Source organism: Mus caroli, unplaced genomic scaffold, assembly GCF_978045245.1.
Source record: "Mus caroli unplaced genomic scaffold, Mus_caroli_1 scaffold_10, whole genome shotgun sequence".
In the NCBI taxonomy this organism is placed as follows: domain Eukaryota; kingdom Metazoa; phylum Chordata; class Mammalia; order Rodentia; family Muridae; genus Mus; species Mus caroli.
The window spans coordinates 116,339,928-116,355,209 of record NW_028227265.1 but is presented as its reverse complement, the minus strand read 5'-3'; the positions used below and the strand labels follow the sequence as shown (position 1 = coordinate 116,355,209).

The 15,282-nt window shown below is 51.0% G+C and overlaps 1 protein-coding gene across 2 annotated transcripts; it reads left to right on the top strand.

Annotated features, from left to right (window-relative positions):
* Window positions 1–4,234: 4,234 nt before the first annotated feature.
* Proz (protein Z, vitamin K dependent plasma glycoprotein) lies at window positions 4,235–15,282 on the top strand. 2 transcript variants are annotated; one of them, XM_029480816.2, is made up of 8 exons: window positions 4,235–4,678; window positions 7,016–7,179; window positions 8,389–8,413; window positions 9,033–9,146; window positions 10,366–10,497; window positions 10,970–11,052; window positions 12,001–12,118; window positions 12,624–12,809. In XM_029480816.2, the coding sequence occupies exons 1-8, from the start codon at window positions 4,609–4,611 to the stop codon at window positions 12,641–12,643; spliced, it is 726 nt and encodes a 241-aa protein (XP_029336676.2). In that variant the 5' UTR covers window positions 4,235–4,608; the 3' UTR covers window positions 12,644–12,809. The 2 variants fall into 2 exon arrangements, with proteins under 2 accessions (XP_029336676.2, XP_021025703.2); XM_021170044.3 differs by lacking the exon at window positions 12,624–12,809 and adding an exon at window positions 12,962–15,282 and having other exon boundaries at window positions 4,237–4,678.

Below are 15,282 nucleotides of genomic sequence, written 5' to 3'. Positions count from 1 at the left end.
AATATCACCAATAATTTCAAAACAAGCAGAAAATCCATCACCCAGATACTGAGTGTCAGGGCTGGGAAAGTTAATCCTGGATTTAGTGAGGTATCTCCCCTTGTGGCTCTGGCAGTCGGGACCCAGGAGCTCTGTGGTACTGGCAATGTGGGCACAGGCTCTGGTGACCAGGCCCCCTGGGGTGCTGCTGATGGGGACCCAGGCTCCTCAGGGTGCTACTGATGGGGACCCAGGCTCCTCAGTGTGCTGCTGATGGGGACCCAGGCTCCTCAGTGTGCTGCTGATGGGGACCCAGGCTCCTCAGGGTGCTACTGATGGGGACCCAGGCTCCTCAGGGTGCTGCTGATGGGGACCCAGGCTCCTCAGTGTGCTGCTGATGGGGACCCAGGCTCCTCAGGGTGCTACTGATGGGGACCCAGGCTCCTCAGGGTGCTGCTGAGGGGACCCAGGGTCCTCAGTGTGCTGCTGATGGGGACCCAGGCTCCTCAGTGTGCTGCTGATGGGGACCCAGGCTCCTCAGTGTGCTGCTGATGGGGACCCAGGCTCCTCAGTGTGTTGCTGATGGGGACCCAGGGTCCTCAGTGTGCTGCTGATGGGGACCCAGGGTCCTCAGTGTGCTGCTGATGGGGACCCAGGCTCCTCAGGGTGCTGCTGATGGGGACCCAGGCTCCTCAGGGTGCTGCTGATGGGGACCCAGGCTCCTCAGGGTGCTGCTGATGGGGACCCAGGCTCCTCAGGGTGCTGCTGATGGGGACCCAGGCTCCTCAGGGTGCTGCTGATGGGGACCCAGGCTCCTCAGGGTGCTGCTGATGGGGACCCAGGCTCCTCAGGGTGCTGCTGATGGGGACCCAGGCTCCTCAGGGTGCTGCTGATGGGGACCCAGGGTCCTCAGTGTGCTGCTGATGGGGACCCAGGCTCCTCAGTGTGCTGCTGAGGGGACCCAGGCTCCTCAGTGTGCTGCTGATGGGGACCCAGGCTCCTCAGTGTGCTGCTGATGGGGACCCAGGCTCCTCAGGGTGCTGCTGATGGGGACCCAGGCTCCTCAGTGTGCTGCTGATGGGGACCCAGGCTCCTCAGGGTGCTGCTGATGGGGACCCAGGCTCCTCAGGGTGCTGCTGATGGGGACCCAGGCTCCTCAGGGTGCTGCTGATGGGGACCCAGGCTCCTCAGGGTGCTGCTGATGGGGACCCAGGCTCCTCAGGGTGCTGCTGATGGGGACCCAGGCTCCTCAGGGTGCTGCTGAGGGGACCCAGGCTCCCAGGGTGTTAGCAATGAAGAGTGCAGATTGCCAGGGCAGGTGGTGATGGTCTCTAAATCGATACAGAAAAGAGCAGAGTCCTCACTTGGCTCTGCTCCTAAGAATACTTTGGATTCCAGAAGTAAGACCTAGTGTAGTGCCAGGGAGGGGTTGAAACCCCCCCCAAAAAAAAAACCAGACAGGATCCAATCTGATACAACTCACAGCAGGGTCTTTATTCTATTCAAGCTAGCTTGGGCTGCCCCAGTGCACTGTCATAATGCAGGATGGTTTGGGTGGTGGGGAACCCCGAATATCTATCGGGGCAAGGCTTTATGGTAAGGAGCAAGCAGGGATGGGGTGAGTGTGCAAGCATCTAACTGGGAAGTTACTATGGACTTTAAGGCAGGGGGGTGGGCTTGTAACCTGGGGGTGCAGGGTTGTTGGGGGAATAACCTGGAGACACTGATCTTGATGAGGGTCTAACCGGGAAACGCTGGTCTTGTTGGGGATTAGCCTAGAGACTGGAGCTAGGCTCCGGTTTTGTGGAGGGGCAACTTGGGAACTAATGCTAGGTACCAGCCTGGTAGTTTACCTGAGTTCAAACTGAGGTCAGGCTCTCTAAAATCGAGTCTGAACTTAAAAGATTTGGCCTCTTACTAGCAAATGGCAGGAGAAAAGACTTGGCTCCTAGAGGGCAGCTTCCACAGAGGCCACACCCCACTCGGGGTTGAGAAACATAAGCCCCAGATGTCTTCCGGGGTTTTATACCCTGGATGGTTTGGGGAAGCTGATTCTAGAGTGGACATGCTGCCTATCAGTCCTCGGATCAGCCCATGCCCAGAGAGTGGGTGAGCAGGAGGTCAGAGAAAGAGCAGGCCCAGCATCCCTCCTCAGCTCTGGGGATTTGCTCCCCTTGCCTGGGCCTTAATTTCATCCAAAGAATTTACTTAAAGTGGTCCTAGGTGGCAGGGGAAAACAAAGGACAAAATCCTTCAGAAAAAAACATGATCTAGGTGACATTAGTACAGAACTGTCTGAAATAGCTGAGGCCAGAGACACTGAGTTTGAAAGCTTAGGGCCTGTGATGGTGCTTCTTGGCATCACTGACTCTGAAATAAACTGAGACCTTAGTGTCTGGGCACTTTCTTGATTGAATCATTGGGGTGGGGGGGGCAGAAAACCAACTTTTAATCTGGATCTTCTGAGGGGGAAGACTGACTTTTAGTCCAGGCCACACATTCAGCTGGCAGACTGTGGGAAGCCATTTCAGAGTGGCAGTTACAGAGTGGCAGTTGGCTACTGCTGGCCACCACACATACATAGGCAGTAAAGGTTCTTTTGCCAAGATGAGCTTTTGATAATTAACCAAAGTTAACCAATCAGATGAGAGACAAGTTAACCAATCAGATGAGAGACAAGTTAACCAATCAGATGAGAGAGAACGCCTCTCCTAGGCCTATATAAGCAGCACCAGTTCTGGGCTTGGGGTCACTTCGCCTCTGCAATCAAGCTCTCCCAATAAACGTGTGCAGAAGGATCCTGTTGCAGCGTCGTTCTTCCTGGTCAGTTGGGCGCTCGCAAGAGCAGACTATATAAAGGTCACGGAAGATAGAAGCTTGCCCGCTTTGTTGCTTACCCTCGCTGTGGCTGGCAAGTCAGTTCCTCCACATGGCATTCATACACACACACACACACACACACACACACACACAATAAGATAAAAGGAACATTTTAAAAGCCAAAGAAAAAGCACAAGAAACATACACAGATGGGGAGGCATACACAGAGATGCCATAAAAACACAAAGTTGGACTTGCCAGTGATGGTGCCCGCCTTTAATCCCAGCACTTGGGAGGCAGAGGCAGGCGGATTTCTGAGTTCGAGACCAGCCTGGTCTACAGAGTGAGTTCCAGGACATCCAGGGATACATAGAGAAACCCTGTCTCAAAAAACAAAAACAAAAAGAAAAAAAAAAAAGTCGGAAGCTATAATGTGTAAACAGATGACCGGTGAGGTAAGAAAGACATACCCAGATGATGCATTGTGAGACAAAAAAATAAAAATAAAAAAATTAAAAATCAAACAAATAAACAAACCAACCCTGAGAAAATACCATTGAGCTTGGTTTGTGTTGGCCATCTGCTGGGCATGAGACCTGCCTTTAAGTGTGTTTTGTCTTCCTAGTGGGACTCCATTGGGGAAAACTAACTTTTCCTTTGAGAGTGCTTGCCAACTGGAGAGAACTTCTGGGATCCTAGTGGGGTTTGTGTCTACCTCCCCTCCCAGCCTGGGAGCCGACTGGCGTAGATGTGTGCACACTGCCCCGTGTCTGTGTCCATACGTGTGTCCATCCCATTGTATTGAGAAGGCCCACTCTCTTTGTTGTCTCGTGTCTACCTCGGGCTCTTACAGATTTCCCAGCTCTTCTTCCTCAGAGCTCGCTGAGTGCTGACGGGAAGGATTTGGAGCCCTCTTCTCAAGTGGCTGTTGTTGGTTTTAAGATTAGTTTTAACAGTGTGTAAATAAATGTCCACATGGGATGGATCTCTCCAGCCTTTCCCTAAGACACAGCACAGAGAGACCTCCAGACTGCCTGAACGTCACCTGCTTGATCCTAGAAAATTAATTTCCAGCTTGGGTCACTCACGAAAGATACAGTTGAATTTGTTTCTCATCCAACTTTTAAAAAACAACTCCACAGTGTCTGCATCAAAGATAGGGTGCTGCCCTCTCTGTCTTCTTCACTCTCTCTACCTTAATAAATAATTGTGCTTATAGGTGTCGTTAGATTTTTGCCCCTGTGATTGTCCTTCATTCAACCAAAGATACAGGCACCTGCTGCACTGATGGAAGGACACATTTGCTCACGATACTTTTGTCTCCTCCTACTCCAGCGTCCCTGTGCGTCTGGCTCCAGACAGGCCAGCTGGCTTCCTCCTGCGTGCCTCAGATCCTGCTGTGCACTCTCACCAAGGTCTTTCACCTGCCCATTTTCATCATGGAACTTTGCACTGTAAAATTCCCTTCCCTGTTAATGCTACCTGCCTCTCCTCTGTAAAACTACACATTCCCTGCAGTGGCATCCTTCCCACTCACTGCTGTGCCCGGACCCAGGAAGGTGCCTTGTGGGGGAATTGAGCCCACCTGTGCAGCAGAGACCCCCTCCACGTCTATCTCTCCCTAACAGTAAATGCAGGAAGGGAGCGGAATGAGAGTGAGCCTCCTCCTCGAGCCTCTGGGTCCATGGGTCATCTAGGCTAGCCTCTGTGTGTTCTAAGGCACACACTGACCGCAGTGCTTCCCGGGGCCCTGGACTTTGGCTGTTTGCAGACTTTGCTCTGCCTGGGCCAGCCAGGCTCTGGGTTAGCATGGCTGGCTGCATCTTGCTGCTCCGGGGCTTCATCCTTACCCTCATCCTGCACCAGGTGGAGCTTTCCGGTAGGCACTTGCTGTTTCGTTCTTTTGAAAATGTTCTCGCTTTTCCCCATTAATTTATTTATTCACTTTAGAATCTGATTGCACCTCCCTTCATCCTAGTACCCCCCTCACACAACCCCTCCCCACCCCTCCCCTTCTCCTCTGCAAAGGGGGAGGGCCCCCCGGGTACCAACCCATCCTGGCATATCAAGTAACTGAAGGGCAAAACATTTTCTTTTTTTTTTTTTTTTTTTTTGGTTTTTCGAGACAGGGTTTCTCTGTGTAGCCCTGGCTGTCCTGGCACTCACTTTGTAGACCAGGCTGGCCTCGAACTCAGAAATCCGCCTGCCTCTGCCTCCCGAGTGCTGGGATTAAAGGCGTGCGCCACCACGCCCGGCTTGCAAAACATTTTCTTAAGGCAGAGTCTTATTCTATAGCTCAAGCTGGTCTAGGACTTACTATGTAGTTCAGTCTATCTTCAGCTCTTGGCAATCCTCCTGCCTCAGTTTCCCACATGCTAGAACCACAGGAATGAATCACCAGACCTAGCCATCTCATCCTTGGGACACTCAATGGTTCTAGAGATGATCCGGTCTCTAGGGGATTGAAAGGACAAGCCATGATCTCATTCTCCCTCCTGAAAGTCAGTGTGGTAACAGCTGAGAGGAGCGGGTACCTATCAGGCCAAGTACAGCCTAAGTTGTGCAGGATGAGACCAGGCTGGCTGCCCCTTAGCCAAAGCTAGGCTGCAGCCTGTCTATGTGCCAGATGTTCTTATTCTGTGCCAGAGGACCGCGGGACAGCTAGCCTGGGCCTGGATCCACCCTGGAGCATCTAAGCTTTCTGTGGCACTCCTGGCCTCTCTTGAGTCTCCTCAGGGCCATCTGTGTGTGGTTCCAGGCCGCTGACCTCCACTCTCTCTGACTTCCACACTCCCTCCGTTCAGACCTCACACTCCTGTGGGAGCGTTTGCTCAATGCTAACTCCCTGTGAGGATGGAGCCCACACGGGCAAGTTCTGTCTGCCAGCTCTCCGCACTCACCCGGGCCTGAGCACAAAGGTGCTCAGAAAATCACAGTTGTCGGGTTGAGCCTGCCGAGCCTTGTGATCTGCATGTATGGGACTACTTGGTACCTTGCACAGTGGAGTGTGTGTGTGTGTGTGTGTGTGTGTGTGTGAGAGAGAGAGAGAGAGAGAGAGAGAGACCACTGTCAACTTGCTGTTGACAGTGACCGTGAGCTGGATGCTCCTGGTAAGTAGGACCAGATCTCTAAGTCCTGTGATGGCATCTGTTGTTGTTGTGGACAAAGCCTTGTTGCCACATCAACACCAAGCTGTGTCCATCTTTCTGGCAGGCTGCTCTCTCCTCAGACCACTGCCCAAAGAGTCCAAGGTGGCAGCATGGGTAGGAGGCACTCAGAGCCCAATTCTGCCCTATGAATGTGCAGGAAGGAAAACCATGTGGGCTTGAGCTGGGCCTAAGGGAGCAACTTAGCCTACCCTAGTGTACCCTGAGCCCAGAGCTGTCTGTCTGTCTGCCTGTTCAGGACTCCTTCCTACTGTGGAGAAGCCACTTGATCCCTGTGTCTTAGTTAGGGTTTTACTGCTGCAAACAGACACCATGACCAAGACAACTCTTGTAAGAACAACATTTAATTGGGCTGGCTTACAAATTTAGAGGTTCAATCTATTATCATCAAGGTGGGAACATGGCAGCATCCAGGCAGGCATGGTGTGGGAGGAGCTAAGAGTTCATCTGAAGGCTGTTAGCAGAATATTGATTTCCAGGCAGCTAGGATAAGGGTCTTAAAGCCCACACCCACAGTGACACACCTACTCCAACAGGGCCACATCTTCTAGTAGTGCCACTCCCTTGGCCAAGCATATGCAAGCCATGACATCCTATATTCCTGTATTTCTTGTTCACACAAGGATGCCCTCCACTCTCTATAAAGCACTTGGTGACCTACTGTGTATCTGTCCACAGGTGTTGCATTTTTGTGACACCAAGATTGAAAAGTGCCAGGGTAGATAACATTGAGGCAGACGATGGTGTGCCTGCCCATGTCTTCATGCTTCTGTGTGGACACTCACCTATCGCAGCTGAGGGGGCATGGACTCTCACCTACTGCAGCTGACATAGCGTGGCTTCTCTGGGCCTGGATCCTCGATCCATAAAATTGCCAATGTGCCTGCCTAAAACTCACAAGGGCCATCTACTCACTCAACCAAGAGAAAGTACATGCCCAGCCGAGGATGCATAGAGCAGGCCCTGCTGACCAGTGGGGAACAGCGTGCGCTGGCTGAGGTCCTGGGTGAGAGAGGGCCCCCTGCTCACACTGTTCCGCCTCTCTGCAGTGTTTCTTCCAGCCCCGAAGGCAAACAACGTTCTGCGGAGGTGGAGGCGGGCCAGTTTGTACTTCCTGGAAGAAATCTTCCAGGGAAACTTGGAGAAGGAGTGTTACGAGGAAGTCTGCAACTATGAGGAGGCAAGAGAAGTGTTTGAAAATGATGTCATCACGGTACGAAAGCTCTCAGTGCCCGTGTGCTGTCTAACTGTTCAGGCACAGTTGTCTCAGGACTAACTAGTCCGTTTCCTTATGCTGGGGTTGGCGCAAGCCTGACCTCACACATGAGAAAGGAGACCTAGAGATGCAGCAAGAGCCTCAGCAGCAGGTGAGGACCCACTCCCTTCTGGTCAGGCTGCCTTGCTGGGGAGACCTGCCCATCACGCCACAGCTGAAGCACCGGTCTCTGCTGCTTGCACGTGCCAGGAGAATTTTAGAAAGACGAAACTTTCCCCTTACAGACTCACAGCAGGAACACTCCCCATGGCCCTTGATTAAGGAACATCTTTTCTCACACATGCATTTACACTAAACGGTCAGGTAAGAGTTCGACGTTTTTAATGATTCATGAGTTCTGCCACAGGCAGAAAGAGGGAAATGTAAGGAACACTGACGATTTCCATGTAAACTCCTGAGAATATGGTTGTAAAATATTTAATATCAATTCCCCAGGCTAGGGTGTGGTGTGCTGGCAGAGTGCTTGTCGGGTTCAGCCCCCAGCAGGGCAATAGTTTGACGTGTAAAGGTAGCAATAGTGTAGCAATATTTAAAACTGGTTGTGAGTAAAACATTGACCTCTTGTCCATAGAGTGTTTAAATATTTTTAATTATAGCTTCCTAAAGGCTCAGAGGCTATAGAGGATCCTTCTGAAACAGCCAATCTGACATTTAAAGAAAACAATGAAAGGTTTTTAAGTAGCCCACCCTAACTTTAAATTTGTGAGGGGAACAGCAAGTGTGACATCATCCACACATCATTTGGAAGTATGGTTTGGGGACACACCACATGTCTGAGTAGCTCACTTGGATGCGGCCTTCACTCCAGCCTCCCCCATGAGCCTTTACAGTTATAACCACTTATTTTTTTAAGAAATAGGTCAAGATTTTGCCACACACTTCTGTAGAGTTGAGGTAGAAAGCAGCTGGGGAAGAGACACAGTGTAGCTTTGTGTGCTCACACACGCCACTCCCTCCCTGTGAGGCATGGGAAGTACCTAGCATAGAATATTCCACTCCTGTTCCGTGTAATTAGAAACCACACACAAAAAATTCCACATTGTCTGGATGAGTGAGTAAAATCCACACATTCTCATCTGGAGCCCATCCATGGTAGACTGAATACACCAAGACCTGTGGTAACATTCTTACCTTTTGCCTCCACAGGATGAGTTCTGGAGACAATATGGGGGTGAGTGCCTTCCCAGCTCTCTGGCTTGTGTTTCTTCCTCTTCTGCTCTGAGATGGGTCTCCACTGGGGCCCATGGATTCATATTCTAAGCCTCTGGCTCCTGGGAGGGACAGGGTGTCTGCCAGGGGAGGGCAATGGTTCTGAGGCTCTCCCTAGCAGGACCACAATGAGGCCTCTGGTTTCAGTGTGTTGCTATCTGGGGTTCCCAGGCAGCTAGGGCTCAGGCAACAGCCAGGAGCCCCCTCCCCACAGCATACCTTGTCCTACTTCAGGGAAGGAGCAGACCATAGGCCAGAAGTTGTGAATCAGACTGCAGAGAACTGTGGCTGTAACCAGATGTTTGTCTTGGGGTCTGCTCTGCAGGCTCCTCAGGAGTAGCATGGGATGGGTGTCAGCAGAAAGAGGTGTAAAGCAGAATGGAGAACACGGGTGGGTGAACTTAAAGACACTGATATGAGTCGTGCGTGATAGTAATGTCAAGAGATGCATAGGGGTCACACAGCACCCAGTGGGACTGCAAGCACCTGGAACGTGGCCTTCTCTGCCCTGGGGGAGCAAGCTCGGGGTGGTCCTGGCTCAAGGATTCCACAATGCGGGCTCAGAGGTCCTTCTTCCACAGGTGGCTCTCCGTGCGTCTCCCAGCCCTGCCTCAACAACGGGACATGCAAGGACCACATCCGCAGCTACAGCTGCACGTGCTCTCCGGGCTATGAGGGCAAGACCTGTGCAATGGGTGAGGCTCCGCCCATCCCCAATCCTTGTCCGAAGTCACACACAGCAGCTCGCTCAGGCACAAGAGGGTGCCCAGGAACCGGGAACCGTGGATACGCTCATCTCAGGGGGCTCCTTGATTCCCCTATTCTATCCCTCCCTGGAAATCAGGCCACAGGTGCTGGCTGCTTCCTGTGACCCACCGTCTGGCCCCAGTTCTGTTGACATTTCACAGCATAGGGGGTCTCTTCTTTCCTTCTCTTTCCCCACCATTCCCATTAATCCATAATTAGCGTTCAAGTTGGAAGGGCAGGATGCAAATGTGTCTGACTGGCACGCTAGTCAGGGAAACTCCAGATAGAGAGAAACCAAAGCAAAGCTTCATGAGTAAATGGTCCTATTTTAAGTTGTAGGAATTAATTCTAGGGTCCCATATGTGCAGGCAAATGCTCTTTCACTGAGCAACATCTCCAGGTTTTTAACTTTCTATTTTGATCAGGTACTGAGTATATTCCCCAGACTGGCCTTGAACTTGCTACACCTGGGGCTAGAAAGATGGCTCACAAGTTAAGAGGGCTGCCTGCTCTTCCAGGTACAATTCCCAGCATTAGCACCAGGCCTGACTAAGAACAGTCCCTAAACACCCACGCGAGTGACTTCATGGGACCGAGGGAATGAACTCCTGATAATTGTTGACTACAGGAATACATGCATCTAACTCTCCCTGTGTCTCTGGTAGCCCAGAGCCAGCTCTGTGGAGAAAAGGTTCTTCACCCTTCACTCTCAACTCCTGATCCCCGGCCATCACCTCCCAGGTGATGCTTTGGGTGTGTCCCACCTGGACTGTACCATGGAACCTCAGCCCTACCTCAGCTGCTCAGCCTTCTGTTCTGGGCTCTGACCCCCTCTTGGTCCCATCTCTGTTCTTTTAAGGAACAGTCCAAAAACAGCAGCGGTTGTGTTGGGAAACAACTGGGAACGTAGACGTTCAAGTAGTGGAAGACATACATGTGTGACTCCTCTTCAGGCCAAACATAGGTGCCACCTCACTGCGTCTCCATGAGTCTCCTGGGACACTGGAGTGTGGGAAGCTTTCTATGAGGACTATAGCTGTGTTACTATGCTTATATTTCCCTTGTACATATAGCATACACGCAACACCAGGGCCGGCACAGGTAGACAATGATCAACTGTTCCACACCAGCAAGGCGGGTTCTAGCTTTTCCTTCCTTCCCTTTCAGCTAAAAATGAATGTCACTTAGAGAGGATGGATGGATGCCAGCATTTCTGCCACCCGGGGCAGTCATCTTACATGTGCAGTTGTGCGAAGGGCTACAAGCTGGGCAAGGACCAGAAATCATGCGGTCCAAGTGGTGAGTTCTCACAGAGGTAGGGAGCGACCCTCCACTCCACCTCCCTTCAGGCCTGGGGGCTGGAGTGCTGTGGATACTTAGATGCAGTTGCTGACTCCCGGGTTTTGGCCTTTACAGCAGAGCAACCGGAAGTGCTCTGTGTCAGAAGGCCAATGACTCTCTTATTCCCCTAACTAATCCCGAGAGCAGGCAGTTCAGCTTCACCCTGCTCCCACGGGCACCAGTGACCTCCTCTCTGCCAGTGCTCAGATGAGACTTTAGGCCAGTGCCACCGTGGACCCCACATCTGCTCAGATGAGACTTTAGGCTTAGTGCCACCGTGGACCCCACGTCTGCTCAGATGAGACTTTAGGCTTAGTGCCACCGTGGACCCCACGTCTGCTCAGATGAGACTTTAGGCCAGTGCCACCGTGGACCCCACATCTGCTCAGAAGATACTGATTTTCTCCCCATGTTGCTGCCACAAATGAAGACAAATGCGCATGCGGGGCCCTGACTTCCGAACACATCAGAATGACTAAAAGCATCCAGAGCCTGCCTCGCTTCCCGTGGCAGGTAATAGCACTGGGTCATAGCGTCTATTTTGTTGCAAACTCTGCTCTGTTGTTTCCATTTTCTTGTCCAAGAGAGGTGCCGACTGAGAGGATTAGGAAAAGCTCTTTCCTGGGCGCAGACTCGGCTCTCTGCATCCTTTGCTCCTTCAAAGTGTGAGTTGGTCACATCCACCAGGATATGCCATGGGTGTCTGACCAGTGGCTTTCTGCTTGTGCTTTATGCCACAGCCGAGCAACAGGGGTGGGGCGGCTTTCTATGCACATCCCCCTGCCTGGATTCTAGGCTACTATGTTGCCCTCCCATTTTTCTCTTTGTTCTCCTTTTCCATTGACCGTTGACCAATTTAGAATTTAAGCATTGGAGGCTGCTCACCTGACAGTCGCTCTTGACAGGTGTCAAATGTAATTTGTCCACAATATGTAAGATTCTCTCTGTTCCCCAGTTCTGTGCCCTTCCCTGTAAGTCCCAGCTACTTGGCCAGTAATTGAGTCCTTGCTTGTTCTGCGTCGTAACTCTGCAACATGCACCTTGTTTGGTCCTTGTGGTCTATGCTACCATCTTGGCTTTGACTTCCCTATTTTCCACTCTGTTCATGACTCTCTGTGGCAGACTTGGTCCTCTACTTCATTACACCCCATGGAATAGCCCCCTCAGAGTGGGTATAGCACTCATCATGTCAGCAGTGAAGAAGTTTCCAGTAGTCACACTAATATAAGAACAGACGAAAACAGTTTCAATATTTTTAATTCAATCTAATATTTATTTATTTATTTATTTATTTAGGTTTTTCGAGACAGGGTTTCTCTGGGTAGCCCTGGCTGTCCTGGAACTCACTTTGTAGACCAGGCTGGTCCTGAACTCAGAAATCCGCCTGCCTCTGCCTCCCGAGTGCTGGGATTAAAGGCGTGCGCCACCACGCCCGGCTCCCATTTTCTTTTTTTTTTAAAGGTCAGATTAACAAATTCGGAAGGAGAAGACTTCTGTGCTGGCGTGTTACTACAGGAAGACTTCGTGTTGACAACAGCAAAGTGTTCGTTATTGCACAGCAACATCAGTGTAAAAGCAAGTAAGTAGCTCTTCTGTGAACTCGATAAGCGCTCATAAATAAAGCAACCCAACAGAGGAATAAAATGATTTTTTTTCTACTGGAAATGTTGTTTCTAAGGTAAGACACAAAACAGCATCAGTAATACAGCAATAGCTGTAAACTGCAAGCATGGACAAACAAGACAAGTCTAGTAACATGTGGGCACAGCAGGCCAGTGCTAAGTAGCATGTAGACCAGGCCGAGTCCCAGCAGCAGAGCCACCACCTGGACCTGGAGGGCTGGCTGAGGGCCAGAGGAGCTGGGTTCAAATCCCTCCTCCCAGAGGAGTGGGGTTCAAATTCCTCCTCCCTATCATCTTGGGCTGCAATCCCATCTCTTTATCTGTAGCTTCATTCTCCATCCCGAAGATGCAGACAACTGTTTCTCCCTGTTGGAAAGTTCCTATAATCGGCTATGGATATGCTTAACAGCAAATGTGAGCCTTGAAGTGACCATGTCTCACTGCTTATCTTTAAATACTTAGGTGAACAATCTGGTAGCTGAGACTCCACCCCCACCCCCATCCTGAACAAGCCAAATGTGCTGAGAAGCCCTGAGCAACCTGTTCAGATGGGCCTGGAGCCGTTCCTTTTCAGCGTCCCCTGTTTTCTAACCACTCCCCGTGCTGTCCTGTATTCCAGAATAAACATTTGGCTTTTTTTAGAGGACAGTGAATGAGTGGGCTCGGCTCACTTTGATCTACACTCAAGTCCCAGAACACTGCTGCTGGCCGCCAGGGTTTCACTGAGCAGTCAGTACCTGGTGGCTATCTCACCTTTGCAGACAAAACCTTGTAAGCTGGCTGGTTGCTCATGATTTCAGATGCTGACCAGAGGATCGGGATCAAGAGCACTCACGTGCACATGCGCTATGACGAGGAGTCAGGGGAGAACGACGTGTCACTGTTGCAGCTGGAGGAGCCCTTGCAGTGCCCCAGCTCTGGGCTCCCCGTCTGTGTCCCAGAGAGGGACTTTGCAGAGCATGTCCTCATCCCTGGAACGGAGGGTCTCCTCAGTGGCTGGATGCTTAATGGCACAGACCTGGCCACCACACCGACGATGCTGTCAGTCACACAAGCAGATGGGGAGGAATGTGAACAGATCCTGAATGTAACGGTCACTACGAGGACAAGCTGTGAGCAGGGCAGTGTGGTGATGGGGCCTTGGGTGGAAGGAAGTGTGGTGACCCGCGAACACAAGGGCACCTGGTTCCTCACGGGGATCCTAGGCTCGCCACCACCGCCAGGGCAATCGCACATGCTCCTCACCACAGTCCCGAGATACTCCATGTGGTTTAAACAGATCATGAAGTAGCTGAAATCCAACAACATGGCTGCCAGAGGGTCAAATCCGGTCACAGTTAGCACTGGAAGATGACCTCTTATTCCTTGGAACTTTACATTTTTCTTTACTCTTGAGAATTTCATACACACATATAATGAAATGTGACTACACCCACATCCCATTTCCCTTCTGTAACTCCATTTATATTTCCTAAGACTCCACTAAGTTCAGTTAGCGCTACCTCTGTGTGTATGGTGTGGGGCCATCCACTGGAGCACCCTCAGAACTACACAATTTTCCTCAGTGGGGAGTGTGGCAGGGAGCACCCCCCATCTATGTCAGAATCTGGCTTGATCTTGCGCAGTCTTGACCAGGTCACCCCACCAGAGTAGGGGGTCTTGCTGAGTCTGTTCCCACCAGAAGGCGCTCTTTTTGACATCCCTCCTACCTCTCAGCTCTATGTTCTTCCCCATTCTCTTGGACGATTTTCCCTAAGCCTTGGTGGAGGTGGAGGTGTGGGTGTAAGAGAAAGGGAGTTGGGACCTGTTGATTAAGATGTCCCCCATAGGCCTGAGCCCTCGGCCCCTTACTCTCACTAACGCTTTGACTAATTATAGATCTTTGCATTAACTGCGGCCCATTATGAGAAGAGGGTTCTTTGACCAAAGCTGCCAACAGCCCAGCTCTATGGTATGAGCACAAATATTTAGAAGGTAATTTTTAACATGACCATTTAGCAAAGTAACACTAGCAGCTTCTACCCTAGACCTGTGACCTCCCAGTCACAAGCTTTTGGCCGAGATTATAGCTTCAGGCATGGAATCCCTGGGAAGCAGGCCTCACAATCAACCAGAAAGCAGCTCTGTACCCCATAATAGTTCTGCCACAATTGCACCAATGTGCACATCTTGCCTGGCATGTCAGTGTTGTGGATGAGGGTCCAGCACTGGGTAAGACCACTGTTGCCTCTGCTGTTCCTATAGCTAGCACAGGCCTCTGGCCTTATGAAAGCTAGCCAGCAAGGAGTTTCTTTGGTAATTTTTATCCAAACAGAGGCCTTAAGGGAAAAAAAATAGGATTTGTGAAATAAAATCAGTGTCAGTCGTAAACGGGCCGAGTTACTGAGTGGAGAGAGGCTGTGAACACACGTGGTTGTGTCACAGTTAGTCTATCGAATACTGGAACAGGAGTCTCAGAGCTACCAGGGAGATGCAAGGGCAGCCTCATTCTGATTCTGCTAGGTAGAGGAGAGCAGGCTTAATACTGAAGAGGGTCCTGGACCTCCTGACAAGGCTGTAGCTAGACACGCTGGGTGAAGCCCCTCAGCAGATTCCAGGAGTGCGACAGCCTCTCAACTCAGCCCTGTGGTTGGTGAGGCTGTGCTTATGCAAGATCTTAGTTTCCTGTGCCTCAGCACCCTCATCTCTAAGAGGAATAGCTCAACTGTGGCTATGACGACATTTAAAAGGGGAGGAAAAGGCAGGTACACTGAGCCCCAAGTCTGAAGATAGACTGGGCTGTGAAATAAGGCACTGTCTCAAACGAACAAATATAAGGGGCCAAAGCAGTGTACCCTTAGGCAAGAGATAAGTGTGAGTATTTAATGTTGATGCAAACTAGCTACAATAATGTATGGGTCTATGTGCCCACGAACTAGGAGTACACATACAGGACACCAGAGATAGCACACAGCACACAGTGTGGAGACACACACTGTGGAGACATCACACAGACACACACTGTGGACACAGCACACACTGTGGAGAGGTTGCTTCTTTAATTTCCAAATTCAACTATTCATCACTTCAATCAGGTTCTGACTTGCGATGTCAGTGTTTAATAAACTACCTGAAAAGTTGA